Consider the following 27079-nt stretch of genomic DNA (forward strand, 5'->3'; position numbering starts at 1 on the left):
AAGGATTTCTCCCAGAGTTGTAGTCATTCCCCAAATCATTTCCTGACTCTGGAGCAAGCAGGGCACTGTGCTAGCTGTGAGCTTGTCCCCTGCCCATGGGAGCCTACCAAGAAGGCGAGGGAGGCTGCAGTTCTACTTGGGCCACTGCTGCCCTACAGTGGCACGAGGTGAGGCTGCTCCAGGGACCGCCTCCCCTGCAGCACACAGCCCTGTCTCTCCCAAGGGAGCCCCTGCTGCTCACTGCTCCACCCAGAGGGGAGGTCTTAACCCAAGACACTCAGGTGCTCTTGGGTACCTGGCCTGGGGCACAGGCGGGGGACTGTCTGGGAAGCTATGGGGGTATAGCTTTGTGCCCCACAGACTGCCCCCTCCGTGGCCTCGTCAGTGACCTTGTAATCTGGTAGGGACTGATGGACACCTGCCATGCTGCTTCCTCTGTCCCAGTCTGAACATGTCCATTGTCAATGTCCAAATTTACCCAATGCTAAAAAGATGTCCCTTTGGCAGAACGTGCTCAGCATGCCCAAGCTGCCCTGTCCCTGTCCCCCACTCCCCAACCCTCCTGCCACCTGCCCTGCCCACACTCTGGCTACAGGTTCTTGGGGGCCACTCTGGGATCAGCCTGAAGAAGGCTCTCTATGTCCACTTCAGTGAATTCCATCAATGCCCACTAAGCATTTGCTGTGCTGTAAAGTCAGCCATCTCCAGTCTGGGCCTTGTTGGGGACAGAACCCTGTTAACTGGGGATGATTCTTCTCCCAAGAGGAAAATGGGAACAGATTGGCTGAGGAGAGAAGGGCGCTGGTGTGCCTGCCACGACCCCAGCATGCCACCTTGGGGGTCCCACCCGTTCCCCTCCCCGTGGGCTCTGGGTCTTACTTTATGATCTGGTCAGGCACAGGCTTGTTCTTGAACCGTGGGTGCTCGTCCAAGACAGGCTGGACGGTGAAACACTGAATATCTGGAGTCCCTGAAGTTAAGGACTTGAAACAGGTCTGCTGACCACAGGGACAGCTCCAAATGCAGCAGTTCCAGCTGCGAGCTTGCCGGCCATTCCTTCTAAGACCACTCATTATGGAAGGATCAGCCGCACATTGCTGGCCTCTAACAAGGCCCTGATGACCAGTTAGCCATCACCATGGTCCTCAGCAGAGATGCCTGTCACCTTGCCACCCTACCTCAGGGCTCTGGTCCTGATAACAGAGTGGGTTAGTGGTGGGTAATCATCGTTATCATTGCCATATTCTCACTAACAGTAACACCATCTAATGAATTTATAGCTCTCCATCAACTGCAGAGTACATCTCCCCGTGGTCTTATTTAGTGTCTCCAATTCCACTGGATGTCATTTAACCTAAATCATCCCTGTTGAGGTCCCAGGAATCAGGGAACTTGTTGGAGGTTACACAGCTTTTAAGAACAGAGTAGGGGTTTGTACTTGGGTCTTCTAATCCTGTGCTCAAAATTCTTTATTCTAGACCTGTCACTCAGAGGTGGTCCTCTGGCTGGCCCCAACAGCATCATCTGAGAGCTTGTTAGAAAGAGCAGATCACAGACCCTACCTCAGACATTGAGTCAGAATCTGACGTTAAAATATCCTTGAGCGAGTCGTGTCCATCATAAAGCTGGAGAAGTGTTACAAACATGCACTCCCACATCCGGCGCCAGGATAGTAAGGAGTCCTGTCCAGCCTTAGTGGGAATGAGTCCCAAGCTTGATTAGTGATGCCTGCCATGAGCACAGATACTGGAGAGGCACTGTGTGGGCCACTGTCATGCCTATTCTGGACCTGTCTTCATTCATTTTAAGCTGGTAATGCGGCAAACAAAATGAACAAAGTCAGTGGTCACTGGTCCCATCCTGACCCATTTGTCCTTCCCTACCTTCCATTTCTTCTTTATTCATCTCTTCTTTTAGGTATTCAAGTGCTTTCCTCCTCTTTTCTACCCAAAGACAACTATGACTTCAAAAGTCTTGCCTGGGCCTGATATGTCTGCCAACCAAAGAATTAAGAGCCCTTGCTAGCTCTCAAAGCTACGTCAGTACGGGCATAACCCAGGTTTCCACCATTATCTCTGGATATCCAACAGAGTCTACTATTCCCCTCCACTGCCTTGTGCCCCTGTGAACCCTTCAGGGGGATGTCAAATGCCACAGTCCACGAAGACTAACTTAACCCCAGTCGGGAACTCTTTTCCTTCCTTTGGCTTTGCAGGTGCTTGTCAGTACTTCCCATAGGATCAGTTCTAAGCTACCCTATCCCTCCCTCCCCGGCCACCCCGGCCCCCTGGAGGGCAAGCTTTCTGATGGAACAGGCTATGATTTTTTAGACACACAAGAAATGGCTAAAGCAGAATTCCAAATTCAATTGCTTCTCACTGATAAATTTACTGTATGCTACTTTATTGGGGATTTACTTGTTTTACCTCTAGAGAGTATTTCCACAAGGAAGGAAAGAGGGCAAAACACTGAACCTAAATGGATCGATCTTGATGGAAGCATTTCTGCAAACCTCAGGAAAATCATTTTCTTTCTAAAGCCCTAAGGCCTCCTCCTTAGGGAGGGAGTCACTCTGGATTAGCCAAGGAGAGCAACTAGCCAACTACAGTGATTCAGATCCAGCTCATCTCCTGTTTCTGTCTGGTCCACAAGCTAAGCATGGATTTTACCTTTTCAAATCACTGATGAAAAAAGAGCATTTTGTGACATGATTATAAAGTGTGAAAATGATACCAAGTGTGACATGGCCGTGCCCATAAAGAAGGTGTAATTGGAGCCTCTGACATGAGCACCTGGGGTGCCAGGGGAATGCAGGCTGGACTGTCCTTCACGTGAGATCCAGGCAAGGAATCGTGGCAACAGTTCTATACAGACCTTTGCTTTTGAATATCTCCTGCCACCTGGATGCCACAGCGAGAAGACAGGGAACCCATCCCAAATTGCTTGGCCACTTTTTAACAAGTGAGGGCAAGACAACTGAGTCCAAGATCCTGGTGGAAAGCAGGACTGGACCCTAGCTCCACTGCTTCCTCGCCGTGATGTTGTGCTGCTGAAGATCTTGGAGCCTCGAGTTTTTAGTAGCAAAGTGCAGAGAGCACTGCTGACCACTCACAGGATGGCCCGTGTCAAGGGGCTGGGGCGCGGCAGTCAGAGGTCAGCACATTCTGTTCATCAGCTTTTCCAAAACTGATGGTGCGACAGAACACGGGTTTTGAGACAAAGAGATCTCGTGATTCAAATGCCAACTTCATCTCTGACCAAATTGCTTTCTCTCTCTGCCTCACATATTCCTTCTCTTGGAAAATGAACCCCCGTCTTACAGCATTTTATGGGGTTTAAAGAAATAATGGTTATAAAGCACTCTGTCTCACCGAGAGGATGGTTAGCAAATGTCAGCCCTGGCCTTCCTACCTGGCTCCTGGCACCGAACCAGCCTCAGAGTCCCAGCTATGATGACGTGGCCAGGCACACGGGCCCCTCCCCCGCCCTGGTTCACACCAGCGCAGTTCACACCAGCACATCTGCCTCGCAGGCCTTAGCGCGCTCCCTGTCTTGCTGTCACTGTGCCCTCTTCTGCCACCAGCGGGCCCCACCACCAGTTGCATCTCTTCCTGCAAAAGCCCATGCAGAGCAGGCATGAAGGGCAGGCAAGCATAATAAAAAGGTTACAGATGAATATTTATCACCCCAGGGAAAAATATTTGGATTAAGGTTTGGCAGACTGAGCAGACCAGCCACGCAACCTGTCAACCCTGTTTTAAAGGCTGTAACTTAATCTTTGCTAAAGGGCGCAATGCAGGGAGCCAGGCTGGGTCATTGTGCTCCCTGGCTCAGCAGCCAGCCCTGCACCCTGCCTTCCTGCCCGGCGCAGTGCAGCTCCTGGCCCTGGGAACACCAGGTCTGCATTCTGCTCGCTCTCACTGCACCTCCTCAGCAACTCTGTCACCTCTGCCGTGCTCCAACACACCAGCCAGCCAGCCTCCCTGCTTCCTCTTGCTTCTCTGTCTTTCTCTTTTTCTCTTTCTCTCATTTTCTATTTCTTTCTATTAATCGACACACCTCTCCCGGGGTGGGCTGGGTGCCAGGTAGCATGGGCGAGGGCCACAGCACAGGAAGGAAGGCCTCTTGGTGCTACTTCGCTACCCTCAGCTCATGTGCCTTCAGAAAGCATGTGAGAAACAGATTGAGGTCAATTCTCCAAAGGAAAAAAAAACAGGGTGTGAGAAGACAGGGTCCTGTGGAGGCCAGAAAAGGCCACTTTACAGAAGGTGACTGAGGAAAGCCTCTTCCAGGAGGTGAAGCCAAGTTAGGATCTGACAAGTGAGCAGAAGCCAGTTGCCTAAGGAATGGGGGAAGGGCGTTTCATGCAGAGGGAACAGAGAAGGTGAAGGCCTGGAGGTGGGAGCAATTGGACCTGTTTCAGCAACAGAAAGGAGCTGGTATGGCCAGAGGGAAAAACAGGGGTCAGAGAGTGGACAGCCTTCAGCTCTGCTCAGGAGTCTGGTTTTATTGTAACAGCAATATGGGGTCATTTCAGTCCTTGAAATCAGCTGTGCTCCTTTCTATGGTGTCCTGCATGGATCATATCATATAAATAAATATTTAATAGCCCAATGTGTTGTCCAGTGTGTCTGTTTAACTTGCTGTCTCCTAAGCACCCTGAAGGCAGGACTCCTTTTGTAGATGTAGCTCTGTACGATGCTTGGCAAAGAGTCTGGACTTCGGAATATTCACTACAAGAAGGAATGAGTGAGAAGGGACGAATGACTCAGTGTGCTACCTTAGAGTGGACAGTCATCCTCAATACTCCTGGGGATTGGCTCCAGCTGATACTGAACTCCCAGGATGCTCAAATCCCTCACACAAATGGCTGAGTAGTCTCACATCCTCCTGTACATGTTAAATGACTTAGTAAATGACTTCTAACACTTTTAAGTCGTTATAGTACCTAATGCACTGTAAATCCTAGGTAAAAAGTTGTTACACCGTATAAGGGAATAATGTCAAGAAAAAAGTCTGTACGTGTTTGGCACAGACTCCATTCCCCCCCAGATGTTCGGTCTGTGGTTGGGTGAATCCAGGGGTGCAGCACCCATGGATATGGAGGGCTGACTGTACTGAGATGGGTTCTTTGGATCCCACACCGGACACTGAAACTGGCACACCACAGTGATTTGGGCAGCAGGTCTGAGCTCTGTGGGCTGAGGTCCCCACAGCACTGCTGATGCCCAGCGCTGTGGCTGGGCCCTTCTCCAAGGATACACTGGCCGGGAGCAGTCTTCACGTCGTCTCCAGGGGCGGAAGTGGTGTTCATCTTCTCTGCGTTGGGGAACTGGCTCATCAGCTGCAGCTGGAAGTCCTCTCTTCGCTCATACTCCTTCCCTCGGTAGATGAACACTTTGTTCTGCAAAGCAGTGATGCCCATCAGAGACCCCAGAGACTTCTGACGTGGAGCACGTGCCCGAGCACAGCGGGGCGGCTTATGAAATGAGCAGGGGGCTGTGGGGACCTGACAGCTCCCTCTGCCCTCAGCTTCCCACCAGCGGAGGGAGGAGCTCGGCTCCCTGGCCCAGCTGGGCACGCCGCTTCTTTAAAGAGCTCCTTCCACAGGGAGAGAGGAGTGTGCACGCAGGCGCTTCTTTAAAGCATCCCACATGCAGCTTCCAGAATAAGTTTTTTGCTCATGTTTCACCCCAAGGCACCCACTGTCCTGTTTATGTGGTCACGCCATTTCCCTGCTGCCTTCAATGTGACATGTGGGCTGGGCTCGTGGGGACCACTGTTCAAGGTCCTCTTCTCCTGACTCCAGGCCCTGAGCTCCCCAGGACATTCTCTTCACCCCTTCTCAATCAGGTCAGCCCCGCCTAGACCAGCAGTCCTCAACTGGGTGTGTTTGTTCCCGAGGGACACTGGCCATGTCTGGAAACATTTGTCGGATGTCACGCTGAGGGTGAGGGGTGCTACTGGGAGCTGGGGTAGAGGCCAGAGATGCCACTAAACATCCTGCAACACCTGGAACAGCCCCTACAACCAAGCAGGATGATCCAAGATGTCAACAGGACCAAGGTGGAGAAGCCTTGGTCTAGACAACATCTGGGCCATCTGTGCCGCCTTGAATGGTCCCAAAGTTCTTCTGTCCAACCAAGTCTCTCTGACCTCTGTCGCCTTCCAACCAGCATCATCGGAAGAGCCTAGGAGACCTTTCAAAATTCAGATTCCCAACCAGTGACCATGATGGCTGCAAGGATATGGGGAAAGGTATGTTTGCACATTGTTGGTGGAATTGCAAATTAGCACAACCACTTCAGAAAGCAGAATGGAGATTCCTCAAAAGACTAAGAATGGGACCATCATGTGACCCAGCTATCCAATATCCTATAGTGACGCACACATGCCAGCAGCACCATCCACAGTAGCTAAATTATGGAACCAGCCAGGAGCCCATCAACAGCAAATAAAGAAAATGTGGTCTCCACACACAATGGAGTTCTACTTAGCCATAAAGAAGAGTGAAATTATGCCATTTGCTGGTAAATGAATGGAACTGGAGAAATAAGCCAAACTCAGAAAGTCAAGGGTTGAATGTTTTCTCTCCTATGTGGAAACTAGAGAGAAAAGGGGAATTTAAAAAAGGGGGGATCTTGCCAAAATAGAAGGGAAAGCAGTCAAGTAGAAACAGGGAACCAAGAACGGGGGAGGAGAGGAGGGAAAGGGGAAGAACAGGGGATTGGAGTTGACCAGACTATCTAGGTGCAGGTACAGATATACGATGGTGTGCTCCGATTTTATGTCTAATAATAATGTATTGATTTACAATAAAGAGATATAGAAGGAAGACCAATAGAGCAAAGGAGGGGTCCTGGGGGAGGAAGGAGCGGAGGGAGAGAGGAAGGAAAAGAACGTCCAGATTCCCAGGCCGCTCTCCAGAGTCCTGAAACGGAGTCTGCAGGAGCTGGGCCCAGGAACACACGCTCTGAACAAGTTGCCCAGGGGACCCTGAGGGGCAGTCAGTGGGGAAGCCACCTCCACTCCACCCAGGAGAGCCTCCTTGTCTGCCCTGACGGCTGCTCATGGCCTCACTCCTCGGCCATGGCTTCCACTTCGTTGGTAACCATGGTGATTCACCTCCTTGACTGCGCTGGAGGTCAAGTGAGGTCAGGGGTCAGGTCTGCTCTTTCCTTTGCCTCTCCCTGTCCCCAGAACAGAACCATAAATTCACAGGCTGGAAGGAAGTTGACAGGTGACCTAATCCCTCTACTCCGCGGCTAAACAGGCCTCTAACACAGTGATTCGGAAACAATGCTCCAGGGCCCGGAGGGTCCCCAAGACCTTTCCGGGACCTCACAGAACCAGAACAATTTCACAATAGTTAAAAGCTGTGTTCGCCTTTTCTACCCTGGCTCTCTCACGGGTAGACGGTGGAGCTTTTCAGAGCCTACATGATGTGTGACCACAACGGATGAGAACCTAGCTCTTTTCTGAAGCCAGACATTGAGATTTGCAGAAATATAAAGCAATCTTGCTTTATTCCCTTATCTTTTAAAATTGGAAGATATAGCTACTTTGCCTAAAAAAATTACCATTTATGTTAACAGGTGTTGGGTTTATTATTGTTATTCTAAAATAAATTGCCAAATATTTTAATCTTTTCCTTCGTTTTCATTTTTCATATGGTACATGTACATAAAGAATCTAAAACACTGAGAGTCTCTGGAGTCCTCAGGAGCTTTTAAGAGCAAAGAGATCCTCGGACTAAAACTCGTGAGAGCCACTGCTGTGTGGTGACCCCGGTAGCAGTCATTCTCGGTCTCTCTTTGAATTCCTGGCTCTAGTAATGGGGAGCTCACTGCCTCCCCAGGCTGCTGTACAGAAACACAGCAGGCGACTGATGCTGGTGGCTCTGATGGGAACCGAGGCTGAGGACCCCCGGGGACAGTGGCAGTGCTCACTCCGGCGGGCAGAGGAAAGTTTGGCTTCTGAGCTGTGAGCTTCCGAGCACAACCAGATCCTCAAAGGACAGAGGGACCTCTGAAACACCAAGGCCTGGCCTCCCTCACCGGAGCCAGCTGCACACTCACCCGCAGAAACGAGGGGAATCCCTGGCCGTAGTATCCCACAGCAAAGTAGTCTGGCTTGGGCCTGAGGATTTTCATGATATTTTCATAGAACTTGGCTTGCTGGATCTGAAAGAAGAAAACACAGGTTGTAACAACTCAGATGTGCATCCAAGGTATCTTCAACCCAGAGGCCACCGTTAAGACCGACCTGCCGGGTGCACAGCATAGTGCACCTGTGACTGTCTGTAACGTGTTACCAGCAGCTCTGCTTACAGAGAGCCAGGTGCCATGCCAGTCACTCTACCTGTTCTCCTCTGTTTACCTGCATCCTCTCACAACTATCCCACAAGTGTCTCCAGTTTGCAACTCAAGCAATGGCATCTCAGTGTGGCCAGGAAGTACGGGACTGAGTCCAGGCAACGACTTCTAGGTGCACACTCTGCTCACGCTTGGTGTGTGTTTGTGAGGATACACAAATGGAGGAGTGTCTCTGGGTGCCGATGTCCTCCTGTGTCTGCGCACTTGACGTATTTCATCAATCCCAAGAGGTGTGTGCTTCTTATATATTGACATCTCCAAAAACATCTTACCTTATACTTCATGGCCTCTTACAATTGCTGTTGGCCCTATAGAAACCCTGATGTGGGCTGTGTGCCTGAACGTGCACACACACACACACACACACAAACGCACAGCTCACAGTCAATGGTAACTTCAACTTGATGTGGTCTGGAAGGTATGTGTGGATCTAGACAGGAGCGTGTGTGACACAGAGCCTGTGCTTTGTGCAGGGGTGTGTCTCAGGGGTGTGTGTGTGCTTGTGCATGAAGGCACGTGTGCTCCCATGTCCACAAAGGTCAATGCAGATGAGCCCTTGGGGCAGGTATCAAGTGCCTCCTGGTGCCAGCACCTGTGTGCGGATTTGCATCATACCTTACACATCTTAAAGCAGCTAACAGCTTATTTGTTGTAAGGAGCTCATCATACCTGCACCCTCCCCTCAAAAAAAAGCTAGCGCCCCTCTTCACATTCAGACTCTCATATTGTGCTCTCCTGGAAATGCCTAGATTGGCCTCTCTCAGTGATTGGGAAGGGGCCCCGAGGTCCTGGCATCCAGGCAATGTGTGGGGAGTGGACAGGGTGGGGAGCAGCCGAATGCTCTGCCTTGAGCCCACAGAGGCCAACTCCCCACCAGGTCCTGGGCCTGGAGATGCTCCTGGGAAAAGCCAGATGGGGAGCATTTTAATGTGATTTATCTGAGCATCAAAAAGCACAAATTTGTGTTTTTATTTAATTGGCTTAGTGATTTGTGGAAGTTTTTCCGTAAATGCAGCAGTGTTTAATGGATACGCAGCAGCAGCAGCAGCAGCAGCAGCAGCGAGCGCTGCCCTAGCGCCACGCAGGTACTTAATGCTCCATCCAACCTAGTGGAAGAGACCTCAGCTCAGCCTCACTCCAGCCTCAGGCTACCTCCATTCTTCTTCTATTTTCCTGCCCCACCTGGCCTCCTGCCTCCTTCTATGCAACCTCTGTGGGGAGAGGAGGCTGTGAGCAGCCACAGGCTATCAGCCTCCCCCGGGACCAGGAAGGACCAGAGGCCTTACCAGGTTCTGACTCAGCAGCTCGTAGTCGAAGATCTCCATCTCATACTGTTCCGCCAGCTCCTTGCACAGACTGATGGCCTCTTCCCACATCTACAGAAGGTCACAGGAGCAAAGGTTATGGGACCCCAACTTTCTGGAGCCGTTGCTGAGGAAGCCCCACTGTGTCCCTTAGACTGGGCTGTAAGCCTCACCCAGACCTCGCCCCACACAGAGGGAGCCAGGGGCTTCCTGGCAGAAACGACCTCTCCCTGGCCTCTCATCCTAGTTTCTCCATGAATAATGGAGCGGGCGGGAGACCTTATTTCCATGCTCTCTGCTTCTTCCTAACCACTGTGAGAGGAACTGACTGGATCCTCGCGGGCCGGGCGAGAATGGAGACTCAGGGAGGCACAGAGCCTGCCCAGGCCAAGGGCCTACCCAGGAGCAGGGCCGGCACCCCAGCCTGGGCTGTCGCTCGACTCCATTCCTGTCTCAGAGACGCTTAGGAAATTAAACCTGTGATGACTTCAGCAGGGGGCAGGCTGGGCAGGGGGATGGGGGCCCCACCTTCCAAAGAGAAGGGAGCAAGTGGCCTGAGCCAGAGAGCTTCTGGGGATGAAGTCTGGCCCAGACCCTGGCTGTGCTCATGTCCTGTCCTGGGATCTTTCACCTCTGGTTTCCTTGTGGGGGTCAGTATCGGGCAGAGGCAGAGGTGGAGGTGGAGTATAAAAAAAATTAAGGTTATATTGTAGGAGAGCTTCCCCATCTTTAAAAATACTTTCTCTTCTCTGTTTTAGGAGAAAAGCCAAGATCACCCACCATCTTAGACTGAAGTGGGTCACCAATCTCTGCACACAGAAGGGGAGGTGCAGGGTGGGCTGGAGACCTGGCCACCTCTAGGGATACCCATTCCATTTCACATTCAGTTTAAAATAGAAAATGCCCCTCAACGGAGAAGCTGGAGGAGGCCAGGGAGGAGAGAGGGCAGATCTGGAAACGCAGTATGAGCTTCCTATCAGAAGTGCTCTCTGCAGGAAATAAAATCAAGAGTCGCATGGAGGAGCCTGGCTGTAAACAGTGGACAGCTTAGTGAGCCCCATAAAATGCTTTCTGTGCCAGGAGCAAGCAAGTCTGTGGGCTTCACCTGAACAGGAAGGTTGAAGAAATGCCCCTGGCTGGACCAGGGGATAGTTTGGCTCAGGTGCAGGTCGTCACCAAACTTCCCACCTAATGCAAACCGGGAGGAGAAACTCTGCCCATGTGTTAAGATCACCAAGAGACCATGGCAGGGGTAGGGCAGGAAGTCAGATCCCTGCTATTCCTTCCTAGGTCTCCTGGGGCCTCTGATGGTCACCGATCTCTTTGAGCCTCAGACATTCATTCCTGAGTGCTGCTGGGTTCTGGGCATGGTTCATGGGCACAGCCATTGAGCAGAAGTGCAGATGGACAATACGTGGTCTCTACCCTTACGGGACATCAGTGAATGTAACAGTTGTATTTTGAGGGGTACAGAGTCTGACAGGGGATGGGAAGATGGACATACAGAGTTGAAAGCCATTGTGTGTGTCTGCAGCAATGGGTCTTCCCGAGGAAGTGTGGATGAAGAAAGCTCAATGGGGTGCTCAGGAGTTTGGGCTTCATTCTAGAAGCATCCACAGGAGTGGTCTTCAGGGTGAGCTGTCTCCATTGGCTGCCTCCTCTCTGCTCCCAAATGCTTTGGCACCACCTTGTCCTCTCCCTCATTTTTGCACAACCAAAGGGCACCATGCAAATGCTGTAATGACTGGCATGCCTCTTAGAGCTTGGCACACTCAGCACAGGGCAGACTGCTTTGAATGCTTTGAGGAGGACAAAGTCCTACAGGTCCTTTTGGGTCTTTCCCATTGTGACTGACTTAACCAGCAGTAAGCAAACCGGAAGCTCTGATTTGACACCCAGTGGGGCAGGAGGTTCAAGCGATGGCAGAGTCTCTGCCCTCAAGAGGCTTAGCGTTGTAAATCATGAGATGGTCTTCTCCAACTGCTCAGTCCTGGGGGATTTATAAGCCCTTCTGCAGACATTACCTCATCCTATCTTTCCAGGGATGGTAGGGAGATCAGACCAAGGCAGATGCAATGAACTGCAGCAGCAGGAAGATCAAAATTAAGTGTTACATGGTGTCCTGGTGAACTGGAGGAGGGCTTGCAACTCAGAGGAGAGGCAGGGCTGTGGGTAAGCAGGAGGCTTGAGATAAGCCTGGGAGAGGAAGTGGCAGAGCCAGGTAACAACGATGACATGAAAATGTACTGGGTATACCATGTACAGTTCCTAAACTAGACTCCCTGTGTGGATCTTACCCTACGGCTAGGGAGTTGGTCCTATTAGCATCTTACTATGATGGAAGCAGAACTAGAGTATTGCAGAGGCCAAGAAGACTGTAGGTGGTAGAGAAGCAAAGAATAAAGCTCCAGAGTCTACTCCAGAGCCTGAGTGCTCAGCTGCCAGACCACGTCCCCTGTGGGCTGATGGGAGCTTCTGGGCTGCTGCTGCCTGATGGGTCACTGGAGGTTGGAGCTGGGCAGTTGCTGGTTTGCCCATTTCCTGGCCAAACCCAACCAAGAACGCTTGCTGCTAAATATCAACAATGGTGCCACAAGGCCATTCGCCCATTCGGTCCACCCACTTGCCCTTGGGATAAAATCCTTGGTCCCTGTGTATCAGGTTCTGTTCTGGCCACTGGCCATTCATCAGTGGACATGGAGGGTCTTTGCTGTCATGGCCTTCTGAATTGGGGAGCCAGACAATAAACAAGAGAAACAAAATGAACGCGGTGATGCCTGAGAGCGACCAGTGCTTTGAAGAAGGAGGAATGGTGACCCAAGGCAGGGTGAGGCTGCTTTTCCTGAGGTGTTGGGAGAACCACTTGGAGACATGACACACAAGCAAAGCCCTGAGGAGCCAGTCTTCCAGCGGGGAGTGGGAGGAGGTGTGCTCCCCGCTGGGAAAAGCCAGGGCCAGGGCTCCGAGGCTGGAAGCAGCTTGGCACGGAGCAGGTGCCAAGAGAGCTCCCAGCGGGGAGGCAGTCGGGGCCTGGCTCACAGAGGCCCTGCCAATCCCGGGAAGGACTGTGTCATTCATTCTAAGTGGAACTGGGAAGCGATTGAGACTCCCCAATACGATGGGTGATCTGACCACCCTGTTTTCTGAATGGAGGCTGGCAGGGCAGGAGAGGAGGCAGGGACTCTGCTTAGTGGCCCAGTGAGTGATGTGGTACTTGAAGGGGAAGGTTTCCAATCAAGATGGAGAGAAGATGGAAAGAAGGGGTTGGATTTAGATTTGCAGGGATAGCTGCCATTCCTGAGGATGGTTATGGTGTAGGGTTTGGGAGAGAACTGTCCTTCCCAGTGGCCAGGGTCCCCACAGAGAGAGGGGGGCAGGAGCAGATTACCTTTCCCTTGTCGAAGTAGCCTATGATGGTCTCATAGAGTGTCTCCTTCAGCTGCCGGTGGGTCTGGGGGTGCTGCTGGCCTGTCTGCATGACCTGTGACGCACACTGCTCATCGGACCACTGTGGAGAGGGACACGGGGAGTTACCCAAGACCAAGGGACTGCCATGGCCAGTCGTCTCCCCAGGACTGAAGGACAGAAAACGCCCTCCCCACACTGTGTCCTTTCCTTCTCTCCTCAAAAACTCAGGGTCCCTCTGGGGAGGCTTCCCTCTTGGAACATGAGTACCAGATGCTTGGAGATTGCTCTTCAGCAGCACCCATGTCCCAGAACAGAGACTGACTAGGAGAGAGCTGAGGCCTGCAGACCCTGTCCTAGCTCCCTGTGGCTCTGGGTATCAATGGCCAACCAGGCAGACACTGGTCCCTTTGTAAAGCACTTCCTGATTTTTGCTGATGGTGCTTATTTGATCCCTTGGCTGTCTCTGTGTAGCTTGCAGGGACTCTCTCTAGACCCTGATGAGCCAGGGTCCCAGCTTTTCCAAAGCCAAGGGAGATCGTCTGACTTATCCAGCTATTGCAAAATGTTCAAGAGAAGGAAAGCAGTTCAGTGGGCACACTAATGGTTTATTGCTGGTTGCAGTTTGGATGCTATAACACTGCAAAATATATCTTGGGGGGTTATACTGCTAGATGTAAAGGTCACTAAAACCGTATGTGATCAGGGGAAGTAGGGCAGAAAAGTATCCTGCCAGGTCAATGTTTTGGGACCACTGATCAAACCAAAATTCATTTGACTTTTTTCCTTTTTTTTTTTTTTTTTTTTTTTTTTTAACTCTTTAACATGCTGTGAGGGCCCCACGGGGTTCCCTGCCTGGACCTCCTTCATCCAAAGGGACAGCACCTTGAGAAGCCAGGTGTGAAGAAGCAGTGTGTACGCAGCCTCTGTGTAATTGTCACAGTCCAGGTGAAGGTCACGGAGTTTGTACAGGTACCTGTTTGGGGAACAATATACCAAGTTACCAGGAGTAGTGAGAAGGAGGTGTTGGTAGGGACAGGAAGGAGAACAGAACAGCTGTTCCCCTGTAGGTCACAGGGGAACCTTCATAGTGACAGCAGCTAGCATTTGCTGAGCACCAGCCCCAAATGCCTTGGATCATTTGTTCCTCATGACAAGCCTGTGAGATGGGTTCCCTGGGGACTCCTGTTTTCAGTTGAGAAAGCCACAGTCTAGAGAATCAGGACCACCCCAGCCTGCATTCAGCTTGATATTGAAGGGTCCGGCCAATGCAATATGACAAGTCAGGGAAATAAAGGCAGAGAAATAAAGAGAGAGAACTTGCCAGAAGACCCAGCTGACAAACAGAAAAGGTGGGTGGTCACCTCCACTTAACCAGTGTCTGACCACAGGAGCAGGAACAGACCTCATTAACTAGAAAAGGCAGCTCAAACTACCACTTCCATGTTCTCTGAGTGTAAAGAAAGTGTAGAAGGAAGGAGACCAGGGGCTGGAGAGTGTACAGTAATGTGGAGGCCCTGAGTGTCGATGGGGAAACCCACTGGTTGATTGCATGGCATTCCTATGTCCTGTCCCTTTGCAAAGTAACATTCCAGTTTCTGAACCCTGGGATGACAGTTTATGAAGGGTATTGGAGACGGGAGCAAAGGAAGGGAGGTTTGGTAAATTCTTAGATCACTGATCCACAGTAGGCACCAATGAGCAGTGAATGAACTTCTCTGTGCCTCAGTTTGCCCATCTGCAAGATGGTGACACTCAGCAACTCCATAGAGTTGGTCAGCGTAAAGGGCCAAGCAGGTCGTGAGTAACATGAAAGGCTCCATAAGTGACAGCTAGCATCGCTGCTAATGCAGGCGAGTGCGCACTGAAAGTGATTAGCTTGTTGCTGGCAAAAAGCACTGACAGCTGCTATTATCACTGTGAACCACATTCTTCTAGAGAACATTCCACCTGCCACTGCTAGAAGCAGAAACCAGAGCCCAAGAACCACTGCTTTGGTGACTTGCATGACAGTGGAGCACTGAACAACTCTTAGTAATTAAGTGAAGGGAAAAGGCTCGATTCTCCCCCGAGGAGAGGTATTGGTGCCACGTGGCAGGATGTCACCGAGGCCCACCCCTCACTCTGGGGAAGACGGGCTTCCAGCATCTGCACTCGTGAAAGTCCCTGTGCTCAGGCTTGGGTTCCTAGTAGAAGAAAGGCCTTCTGCTCAGAGCTACTGACATTCAATGTCCCTGGCCACATAAAAGAAGGCTGAATGTCGACTGCCTGACCTCAGGTTAGGGACAGCCAAAGGTCTGGAGGAGAAGACCATCACCCCGTGGCTGTTTGATAGCTGCTGAACCAGGACACCCAGGGCCCTGCTGTCATTCACTTATTCACCCAGTACAGTGTACTGAGCACCCATGCTATACCAGGTGTCTGAAATAAGAGGTAGCAAAATGGAACCTGTTCTTATGTTTGGGATTCAGAGTCTAAAAGAGTTAGATATGAATCAAGTTATCAAATGAATAACTGGAAAAATACAGCTATGATAAATATTGTGAAGGAGAGATCTATGGACTGACAGTGAGATTTATCTAGCTGGGGAGAGAAAGGGGTTCTATAAAGGACTCTGGCCTGCTAGTTGAGCTGGGCTCTGAAGGAGAAGGGCATGAGATGGTGAATATCCCAGGCAGAACAATCTGCTCATCAAGAGAGTGCATTATTACCAAGAAGCCCATCCACCCATCCCAGCAATGCTGTTCAGGTGAGGAAACAGGGCTGTATTAGCACCCCAGAGCCAGAGACAGGCAGAAGCAGGTTCCAACCCAGATATTTCCACCTCATTTGTCCACACTCCTCCCCATAATGCTCTGCTGATCAGAGTCATCAGTGAAGCTGCTTGTGGCTCCAGGTGGAGCTGGGAATTTGGAAACACCTGTGTGCATACACATAATCCTGTCTTATCTCTTCCCATCCATTATGGATCCCTTAGACTCTTAGAAGTCCGTACCCAACACTGGAGGAGAGGGGCCCAAGGGAGAGTCTCCCTGCTATAGTCAACTCCTGCATTGGCCAAGGCACTCTCTCCTCTTGTTTATTAACCTTAGGGATTGGTCTTCTGTTAAGAGCCCAAGGGAGGACCTCAGTGAGCTAGCTCACTTAGAATATCAAAAGTCAAATACCTCCAGATGCTGGCGTGAGGTAGGCAGGGTATGGAACCATGGAGAGACACTCTCATGACCCTGGGGCTGGCTCCTGCCACGTCTAAAATGGCCATCACCACCCATGCAGGTGACAGCTGTCAGATAGGATGAGGGTCCAGTGTGGCCAAACCCTCTGAGTTTTTTTAGGAGAAGGAAATTTTGAATTTTATGTAAAATCTCTAGATTTTACAAATTTGGCAACTGATTAAAAATTGTTTTAAAATACTATGCCTGCCAAATGGAACAGGTTTTCAGACTATACCCTGTTTGCAATGTCTGGTTTGGGCAAATATGGCTTTCCTAGATAGGCTCCAAATCTCCAAAGCTTGCGGAGGTCTGGGATTTGCCATCTGTGCTTCTAAAATGGGAGGCAGAGGAAAGAGGATGGAGGGAGGGACCATATGCCAGCACGTCACCTATAGTATCTGTCTCATCCTCAAAACAGAAGGTGGAATGGAAACGCTGCAGATGGGGAAACCTCAACCAATTCCTGGGTTGATTCGTCCAATGTAACAGAAAAAACAGGGTGAAGACCCCGAGTCTTTCAGACCCCAAGCTTGGTGCTACCACAGTGTCATGTCAATGATGTTATAAATGACCCAAGCTCAGAACAACCTACAGAATTATTGTTTCTCCCAAATGAAAGTTTCTACTTCTGTAATAACATTAAACTAAGAACCTAAAAATATCTTCAGTAAGAGCAGACTTAGTTTAGACTTGAAGTCTCCGCCCTTTGACTGAATATGTCAAAGGTCTTAGAAATACCCGTCTCCTTAACCTTCTGGTTGATTCCACCTCAGGGGCTCCTGCCTTGTAAGCATATACAATCAAGGTATATGTCCAAGAATTCTGTTGTTGTGTTGTTTGTTACAGAAAAAGTCAGAAACAACCTAAATGTTCAACAATATAGAACCAGTTACATAAATTACAGTATGTTCTGGAAAGGAAGTTGAATGGTTTCATTAAAAATGATGCTAAAATACATCTGTTGACATGGAATTCTTGTCAAGTTAAAGAAAGAGCAAATAATAAATCATTAGTAATTCCAGTTTTGCAAAAAGTAATGTATGCCTAGAATTTGATATATGCACAAACACAGAAAGATCTGGAAGTATGTATGGGTTATGGGAACTTATTTCATTTTTTGTTTTGCTTATCTGTATTTTATGAGTTTATTCTGTTTCAGTAAAAAGTCTATATTATTTTTGTAATGAGCAAAAAATAACAATAAAAAACTTTGCAGAAAAATATGAGATTCTGAGAAAAATTGGCAAAGAAGTTCTTTTTGCTCCAGGCTAATGTCCCTAAAGCTCTTTGTGATATATTAAAACAAGTATCTCTTACAGGCCTAAAAGGAAGCAGGCATTGTGCAACTCTGTACTTCTCCCCTTCAGAACCCGGCTGACCTATGGCTATACCATGTTCCTGGACCAACCAGGGCTTCACATGCCAGAGCTCACCCAGGAGAGGGGAAGAGCAGGGCCACGTGGCAGGCGGGAGAGCTCCGGTGGTTTATGGGGCAGAGTGTAGAATGGTCAGGGTTGAGTCTGGGGAACTGATAGGCATCAGAACACGCAGGGTCGGAACGTCAAGAGGAAAAGGTTAAACTCTATCCTGAAGGCAGTGGGGAGCTGTCAATGGATGTCAGCAGGGGGCAGCGCAGCAGGTCTGAATTTAGAAAATAAAAATCTTACCTTATGTACATCTCCTCCCGGTTGTTATCTTTGTAGAAATTCTAGATGGGGAAGAAAAGCAACCATGAGTGTTTTGCTTTACAAGGCTCTGAGGGTAGAGGGTGTCGTGATGGAGATGAGAGAGGTTGCTGTTTGCTGCCGGGTATCCTGAGATGGGAATTTTACTCTGCTGAATGCATTCAACAGCCTCATTGGGAGAATCTGTTTTGAAACTCACTTCTCCGACTATAAAGGGACAAAGGAAATGTCTCAACCATCATATATAAGGGGATGCAGTTGAGCTGTCTTCTGGGCTGAGAGGTGGGTTTCCATGGTGGGGCCAGTCTGCTTTGATAAAGTCCACATTGAAGGGCAGCCCAGCTTAATCTTTCAGTGTCCAGGCCTGTGGTCACAAGGACCTGAGTTGGAAAGAGAGTGACAACATCCCAGCAATAGTAATCGATCATAACCCCTGACAGCACAGAACTCTCCAGAGCTATGATGGGATTCCACTGCCAAAAGCACTTGAACTTGGCAAGACTTGGGAAGCTGAGTCTCTATTCCAGCACAGAAGCCATTTAGACTGGTAGTTGTCCTGGGCTCCAACACCAGAGATCCTAATCCTGTGACATCTTTAAACAAGTCCTTATAGATTCTGAGCCAGGAGGTCCTGATCCAGCCTGAGAGCCCTGCAGGGTGGGGGTGGGGGTGGGGGAACTGACAAACTGCTTTAACCCTCAGCTCTCCCCACACTAGGCACCTCTCCCCCATCCTGCCCTGATTCTTGACACCACATTCAAGTCCCATGTCCAAACCTATCAGGGTCTGACTGCCAAAGAACTGCCTGCCCTAAGCTTTCCCCCAGGCCCTGTTCTGACAGCTAAAGGTCTATTTCTTCCACCAGCTTCTCTCTCCTTAGAAGCTTCTCTGTTCCTGGAAAGCCCCCCGCCACCTTCTGCTCTTTCTGTAAATGGGGCCTCATGGAGATATTAGCACTGACTCCTTTCTGCTGTTTAATTCCTTTAAATTCCCCTCAGCATTCTGGAACATCAATGGCAATATCTAAGCTGCTACAAGAGAGGCCGTGTTGACTAAGGGGAGGCCACACAACAGAACTGGGAGGATTGGACTTGTATTTCAGGAGCATTGGGAGTGACAGGGGGCTGATGTAATGGAGGCCACATAGGCTTCAGCCTACTTTGTTCATTTAAAACATTTTAAAGCTGGCCAATATGGCGGAAGGTAGTGCCTTGGCTGCTGCTACCCTTCCTGAGCCAATCACCCAGCACAGGAGGGAGGCTGTCAGGAGCAGGCCTGTGCCAGCTCCTGAAACAGAGGCAAGAGCTTGAGTTTGGCCTTAGCTGCTCTGCTAGGTTGGCCCTTGGGCCTTCTCTAAGTCCTAGTTATTCATGCTACTCCATCCTGCCGGAAGAAGGAAGCCAGCTCCCCAGCAGCAGGACCGATAAACTTGCTGCTGTTGTTTCCTCCACGTAGGAGATAAGCTAACCAAGACTGGAGAGCATCTCCACAATACCTATTCTTTTAATTATCAGGGTAAATGACAGCCCATGGGCTGTGTCCCTCTGAAACTCACATTGCTGACCAGTCTCCATTGCCATCTACCTTCTGTGGGATGTATGAAGGACTAAAGGGGTATTCGTTATTCCCATTTTCCATATAAGGAAAGCAAGGCATGTCCTTAAGACACAGAGCTGGCAGGCGGCAGAGCAGGGGTGCCAAACCACATTTGTCTGATTTCAGAAGCTGTTAGCACCACTTCCCTGTGAGGAGCAGGAATGAGACCCAAGCTAAGCCCACCCCCTGGACTCTGGTCTGCGTGGGCAGCGGGGAGACCCCCCAGACTCTGGACTGACATGAGCAGCGGGGAGATGCCCGTGGACTCTGGACTGACATGGGCAGCAGGGAGGCCCTCCCCCCTGAACTCTGGACTGCGTGGGCAGCAGGAAGACGCCCAGGCCACGCACCAGCAGGTTGACAGTGCAGCTCATGCGGTTGTCCTTGCTCTCGTCGGTCATCACACCCCGGTAATCCAGCAGCTTCTCCAGGAGCCCTTTGACCAGGTTCACAAAGTTCTCCACCGACCTGGCAATAGTCGGGTGCTCCGCGGCACACTCCATCAGGCTGCGGGCAGAGGCAGGGTGTGAGCTCAGGCCAGGGGAGAGACCGCGCGGGGACCCATGGCGGGTGGAAGGAGCCCCAGCCAAACAGTTCTGCCAATCCCAGCTGCCCTGGTTGTGAATGGTTCTTTCTCATTTGAATGTGTATTTACTCATTCAGTGCAGCAAAAGTCTACTTTTCTATATTAAAATGGGAAAAAAATAAAAGTCAGAAATTTTCCAATGTGTGCTGGCGGGGGTGGGGGTAATGGTCACTGACACATTCACATTGGGAGTACCACAGGACAGCTTGGTGAGTGGCAGTTTGCACACTGTCTCTCAACACTGAATGCATGTGTCCTGTGACCCAGCAACTCAACTTCAGGGAAGCTGCTCTGAGGACCATTCCCAGCATATGCCACGTGTATTTATAGCACTTATAAATTGCCGCTGATACTGAAATAGTTGGAACCGTCTTCAGGGTCCATCAATAGAAAACAGTTAAATAAATTAAGCTATATTCACAGAATGTGATGCTATGAAGCCATTAAAAGGAATTTGAGAGATCAATCTGTTTTGATATTAACAGCTCTATAAAATATATAGTTAAATGAGTCAAGTCGCTGAATGATTTCGTTTTTAACTTAACTGATGGTATAGCACTTACTAAGTCCCAAGTGTTATTCTTAACATCTCACAGATATCAGCTCAGCTGATCTCCCATCACAGTTTAATGAGAGGAGACTTACAGGCATTGAGAGGTCCACTAACTTGTCCAAGGTCACACTATGACTGGTAAATACCAGTCATCAGGTTCCAGGGTTCATGTCTCAACCACCAAACACTACGCATGGGCAAACCACATGGTGGCATGTGGCACATGGCCAGGAAGGACAAACACCAAGTGCTTAATCATAGCAGCTTCTCAGAGGGGGGTGAGGTTGAGGGACATAGGAGGAAAGCCTTTGTTTTCAATTTAAATATGGGTATATTATTCGAAAAAGATAACCTGCATTATAATATTAATATTATAAATTTTTAAAATTAAAATACAAAATGTGATGTCCCTAAACCTCTTCTAGCAGACACTGCTAGGCATTGTGGTGGGAAGAAGGATCAATCTGGGAAGCCTGTGCCTACCCCAGGTGGCCGGCAGGCTAGGGAGAGACGGATGGATTAGAACTCTGATGAATGACTGCTTCTTTTTAATCACTTTCTCTGTGCCAGAGGCTGCAAGAGTCCCTTTTCCATTAGAAATCTCACAGAAATTCTGACAAAGTAAAAATCCCCCCATTCTATAGAAGAGGAAATGGAGGCTCAAAAAGGCAGAAGGCCCTTCCCCCTACCACTCTGGAAGTGCATTTGAGTGGTGACCTTGGGAATCAAGCTGGGATTCAATTGCTGGGAGCGAGTGTCCCCCAGAGGGGCACAGCAGCCTGTCCCTGGGTGTCTCTGCTGGGAGAGCAGCACCTGGTTCTGTGACTGTTCCCAGCCAGGCTCCCCAGGCAGTGCAAGTCCCAAGAGCTCTCAGGAGGCAGAGGTGAGAGAAGCAAGGACTCTGCAGGTGACAGTTTCCCAGGCTGCAAGGAGGCAGCGTCTGAAACTGTGGCTGGACCCAGACAAATCCATCTCTGCCCTGTGAGAAGCACCTGCTCCCTGGCTCTGGATGAGAGGTGCAAATGGCCCTGTGATTTAGACCCGTCTGGCTCAGCCACAGCTGTGCCTGCCTCCTTAAGGAGCAACCACTTCCAGCCCAGTTCCCAACCCTAATGACAACACAACTACAAAGAAATTTCTTCCCAGAGTTTGGTGTGGGATTTCTCATGGACTCCCAGGCCAAAGGCACCTCCAGGCCTCAGCTGGCCAAACCAGGGCCCCAGGCGGCACTGTTTTGACTTTTAGTCTCCAGGGGATTTCAACCCGCAGGCAATGTTGAGAATCACAGGTGCTTTGCAAACTTCAGTGTGATGGGAAAATCACCTGAGCATCGTCCAAGAGCCTCTAATTCACCAGGTCTAGACTGTGACCTGAGAGCCTGCCTTGCTAACCAGCTCCCAGGTGACCCGATGCTGCTCTGCAGGGACCATCCTTTGAGAAGGATGATTTTAGAAGATTAAGGTTTTGGCTTTCTTACTTTCTCTATGTTCTTATGCATGAGACAAGAAGGCTGCTTATATAGTCTAGACCTTGCAATACAAGTCAAGATGGTGGGGAGACGGTTAGGGATCACCCATGTGTCACCCATCCTTATATTTCACATTTGCCATTCTGGGTGCCATGGATGGCTACGTCATTCAGTCAGTCCCTGCCCTTCAGGAGATATCAGTTCAGCGGGAGAAACACACACGGAGCCACGTTCACTGTGATATGTCACACTACCACTTACTGAGTGCTCCTGTGTTCTAGGTATGGTGCTAAGCCTGTTTCACTGATTACCCTGTTTAATGCCCACAAAAACTCCTTAGGGTTACCGTACCCTCCAAGTTATGTTGTTGGTCCTGCCGTGGTCACATAGCTGTGTCTTACTTCAAGTCCCACAGCAGAGTGTGAGAAAACTTCGGAATCCTGGGCCCAGATGGATGGAAGGAGGGGTGCAGGCTCGCCTTCCACCTCTGCTGCTGCCATGGGGGTGAGGCAGGAACCAGGTCAGGCCTCCCTGGAATTGACTTGCATTCAGCAGAGGGGCCATCAGAGAGAGGGGCCTAGGCCCTCACCTTCGGTCAGCGCTGGTGGGACTGGACTTTGATTCAGTCCTTTACAAATACGTGCAGCGCACCTCTTTTGTGGTGGCTGCTCCTCACTCTGGGCGGGATCTGGGCCCAGAACGCACGTCCGTCTCCTTCAGCCCTTACCACTTCCAAGAACATTGCCAGGCTTGCCATACAAGTAGTGGGAGCTGTGGTGTGGGTATGAGGAGCCCCTGAAAAGCTCTGGAATGTTCAGAGGGAAGAGGACCAGATCATGAGAAATGTAGCCTAATCAGTGGGTTCATCCTTTTGGTGGATTAATAAGGTGAATGGTCTACTGGGTGGCGACCAGAGGCAGGCAGGGCAGGGTTGGAGGAAGTAGGTCCCTGGGGGCATGCCTTGGATATCAGATTTTGTCTCTGCCCTGCCTCCTTGGTTTTCTGGCTGCCATGAGCTGAGAGCTTCCCTCTGCCATGACGTTCCCCCGTCATCTCAGGCCTACAGCAATGGAGTCTGTCGGCCATGAATTGAGCCTCTGAAACCATGAGCCCCAAATAAACTTCTCCTCCTCTAAGTTGTTCTTGTAGGTAATTTGATCACAAAGATGAAAAGCTAATACAGCAAGGGTGTGTCTTATTTCTCCATCCAATGTGGGACTCATGATTAAAGACAGCTGTGGATTAATGAGAGCAGGCTCTAGGAAATCTCTGCGGGTAGGAGCACTGTGTGCTGTGTGAGGTTGTACAGCTTGTGTACTGCACAAGGGCACAGGAGGGCTGAAATTCAACCACAGTCCACATCCAAGTCTTGCACCCTGGTGCAAGGCTGCAGCTACCACAGGGAGGGAAGCCCTGTTCTAGTCACAAAGACACCATCTAATTGCCACACGCTGTGCCTGCCCAGAGGGGGCCTTTTGTGCCTATGGAGTCCCTAAACGCGGGACTAGGAGCAAGGGCTGAGGAGCTGAGCGAGATAGACAGGCTGTGACTTCCAGGAGCCACAGTGCTACCCATCCGAACAGTCACAACAGCTAACACACGTGGACCACCTACCAGGAGTCAGGAACTATGCTGATAAACCAAAAGGAGAAGAAAGAAAAATAGCAACCATGCTAAACTCTTCAGACAACTCCTCATAAAACCCCAGCAGAAGCTTCCAGAGGCGGCTAATGTTTCTGACTCCAGTTTACAGTTAGGGAAACTGAGGCTCAGAGAGGTCAAAGGAAGGAGGCAGGACCCGGCCCCACTGGGTGTGCTGACAAGGCTGGGCTCCTGGGTTGGGCTTGATTAGTTTGGTGTAAAAATCATTCACACCTCTATCTCAGGAGGAAAATAATGAACTGTCTTTAATTTCCCCGACCTCTAAGGACTCCTTTTATAAATAAGCACTCAGGAAGGATTTGAGAACCCTGCTGACAGTCTGAAGACGGCCGCCGAGCCCATCCGCTTATAAAAATGGAAATTGCCTGCACATACATGGTTCCGCTCCTGGTCAATATTTAGATCTTCCTTTTTGGAACTTAAAGATAAACACTGACTCAGGCAAAGCACTGTTTCTGTCCCTGGATGATCACTCTCGATATTCGCTCAAGGGGCGGACGGTGGCTCCTCCTTCCAGTGGATGGGGTTTGTATTCTAGGTGTTCAGGAGGGCTGGCACAGTGACAGGAAGGGACAGGGGCCAGCTGAGACTCTGCTGCCTGGGGTTCCCTTCTGTCCACTGGGCTCTGATGGGCTGAGTAGGGTGGGAGGGTCATGGCCGGGCCCAGAGCAAAGCCTTTAGCTCGCTACTGTTTCTAAATCTTCAGAAAGAACTGGAGAAAGAATTCCAAACCAGAGCTTTCTCCGAGAATCCCTCAAACCAGAGAGTTCACAATTGGGGGAAATGGCTGCCTGGCCACATTCCTAAGCCTTGGGAGAAGGCCTTTCCAGGGCAGGGGGCAATTACCAAGCTGCCAAAGACAGAAACTGGGAGTCAGGCCGAGGGATTGAAGTACATTTATTAAGCATGTACCTGCTGGGTGCCAGATGCTTTATAATTACTCAGTCTTCAAAATAACTGCAGGACCTTATTATTCTCATTTTAGAAATGGGGATACTGAGGCCACAGAGGTTGTGTGATTTGCCCAAAGTCATGCAGCTGCAAAGTAGGGAGCCAGGATCCAAATCCAATGTCTTTCCCTAAAGACGTAAAAGTGGCCAATAAGCACATAGCAAGATGCTCCACATCATTAGATGTTAGGAAAAGCAAATCAAGGCCACAATGAAGTACTGCTTCACACTCACTAGCAAGGCCGTGACCAACAAGACAGGCAAGTGTCAACACAGTCGTGGGGAACGGAAGCCCTCCAGCGTTGCTGTTGGGGCTGTATGTGGGGCTGCCATTTTGGAAGTGTTGGTGGTATCTCGAAAAGTTAAATGTCTGTAGTATTATGTTGTCATAATACTGAGCAATTCCTCCCTATCTTACATCTAAAACCAGGAAAAATGGTTAGCATATGTTCACACTAAAACTTGCTCATGGACCAGACATGAAAGCACACACCTGCAATCCCAGCAACTTGGGAGGCTGAGGCAGGAGGATCATAAGTTCAAAGCCAGCCTCAGCAACTTTTTAAGACCCTGCCTCAAAACAGAAAAAAATAAAAGGGCTGGGGATGTGGCTCAGGGGTTAAGCAGCCCTGAGTCCAAAAAAAAAAAAAAAAAAAAAAAAAAAAAACCCAAAACCAAAACCCAAACTTTCACATGAATGCTCACAGCAGAGTCAGCCCTGATTAACAGTCAACAGTGGAAATGGCCTAAATATTCATCAACTGATTAGTGAGCAGACAAAATTAGTAAACAGTGAATTCTTATTTGACAGTAAAAATAAATTTAGCACCAATGCATGCTATGTGGATGAACTTGAAAAGCACTGTGCCACATGAAAGAAGTTGTCATGATGGGCAAAATACTGTCTGATTCTATTTATGTGGAATACACAGAATAGGTGAATCCACAGAGACAGGGAGCAGAGTGCTGGCTGACGGGGCCAAGGGAGATGGGGGAGCGTGTGTGTGTGTTTGTGTGTGTGTGTGTGTGTGTGTGTGTACAGGGTGTGGCTAAGTGTGTGTGCTCCTTTAAGTAATAAAAATTGTGATGGTGCACAGCTCTGTGAAAATATTAGAAATCAATGAGTCATATATTCTGAGTAGATTATATGGCTAATGAATTGTATTTCAATAAAACTGACTCCAAGGCCACTGGTCCTGGGCACGGCCCTGTCCACTGCCTGCCCTAGGCTTGAGCACTGAAGTCGGCAGAGTCAGGTTCAGGTCCCTGCTTGTCCCTTCCACTAACTGGTCCCAGCTTCTGTGGACCCTGCTTTTGCTCCCTGAGCCTCAGGGGCCACCTCGATATCTGTCACATGACTCAGAGGAAAAGAGCAACCATCATTCCACAGTTAAGACCTGGCGTGGACATTCTGGCATTGATGGACCATTTCTTTCTTTTCAACACAGCAAAGTTTCTATCTGGCCCATTACGTCAACGTCAGAGGAATGGCCACTTCAGGGAGAAAGGTGAGGTTCCTTCCCCAAAGGAGTCTCCCGGCCCCCCTGAGCCCCCGGCTGGTCCCCAGGACAGGTGGTCCCGGACCCCGATGCCCGCAGCCTCTGGCACGTGTGGCCAGCACTCACATGGACTCCAGCAGCTGCACGTACTGCTCGTCGCCTCGGCCCCCCTCCACCTCGTGGTCCAGCTTGAGGATGATCTCATTTTCAAACTGGAGGAGGAGAAAGCATCAGCAGTGACATTAGAGGGCTGAGCGCAGAAATGGGTCCATTCATTATCATAACCCAGCCACCGGGAGTGTCTCTTATCTCCAGGGTTAGTGCTGGGATCTGGGAAGCAAAGTCGAACAGGATGCAATGCCTGCCCTGGAGTGTCTGGAGGGTGGGGAACAAGGGCTGATGAGTGCTAGAGAGAGATGGAGTAGGTGTGCATGTGCATGTGTGCACATGCACACAGACCATGTCATTTGGGCTTGTTGGCCAAAGTTAGGTAGAAATTTTGCAGGAAGATGAAAAGCGACAGGAAATTCCAAGCACATGCAAAGGCCCAGAGGTATGTGATGGTTGCTTCATCAAGCACAGCAGCTATCATTTCTGCTGAGCTTCCTTTCTGTAGTTTGTGATCACCGTGGCCCTGATCCCAGTCTATGGACGGGGGATCAGGTGGGCTGATGATCCTTCCCTGGGGCAAGTGTGGATGCCCGACACAGGCCTGCTCCGAATCAGGGTATTCCACCACCCTGACCACAGGGCTGGGAAAGACTTAGGCCAACCCAGTGAG

The 27079-nt window shown here is 50.0% G+C and overlaps 1 protein-coding gene across 1 annotated transcript in view; it reads right to left on the bottom strand.

Annotated features, from left to right (window-relative positions):
- DOCK2 (dedicator of cytokinesis 2) overlaps positions 1–27079 on the bottom strand; it is a 407460-nt gene that overhangs the window by 36289 nt on the left and 344092 nt on the right. The window contains exons 34-42 of the mRNA XM_079145391.1: positions 26425–26510; positions 19931–20087; positions 17967–18007; positions 13970–14060; positions 13068–13187; positions 9662–9751; positions 8079–8183; positions 5263–5404; positions 880–961 (exon numbers count right to left, since the gene is read on the bottom strand). Of these exons, the coding sequence (XP_079001517.1) occupies positions 880–961; positions 5263–5404; positions 8079–8183; positions 9662–9751; positions 13068–13187; positions 13970–14060; positions 17967–18007; positions 19931–20087; positions 26425–26510 (914 nt within the window). The remainder of the gene's footprint in view (positions 1–879; positions 962–5262; positions 5405–8078; positions 8184–9661; positions 9752–13067; positions 13188–13969; positions 14061–17966; positions 18008–19930; positions 20088–26424; positions 26511–27079) is intronic.

This window comes from Sciurus vulgaris, assembly GCF_902686455.1.
Source record: "Sciurus vulgaris genome assembly, chromosome: 6".
Classification (NCBI taxonomy): Eukaryota; Metazoa; Chordata; class Mammalia; order Rodentia; family Sciuridae; genus Sciurus; species Sciurus vulgaris.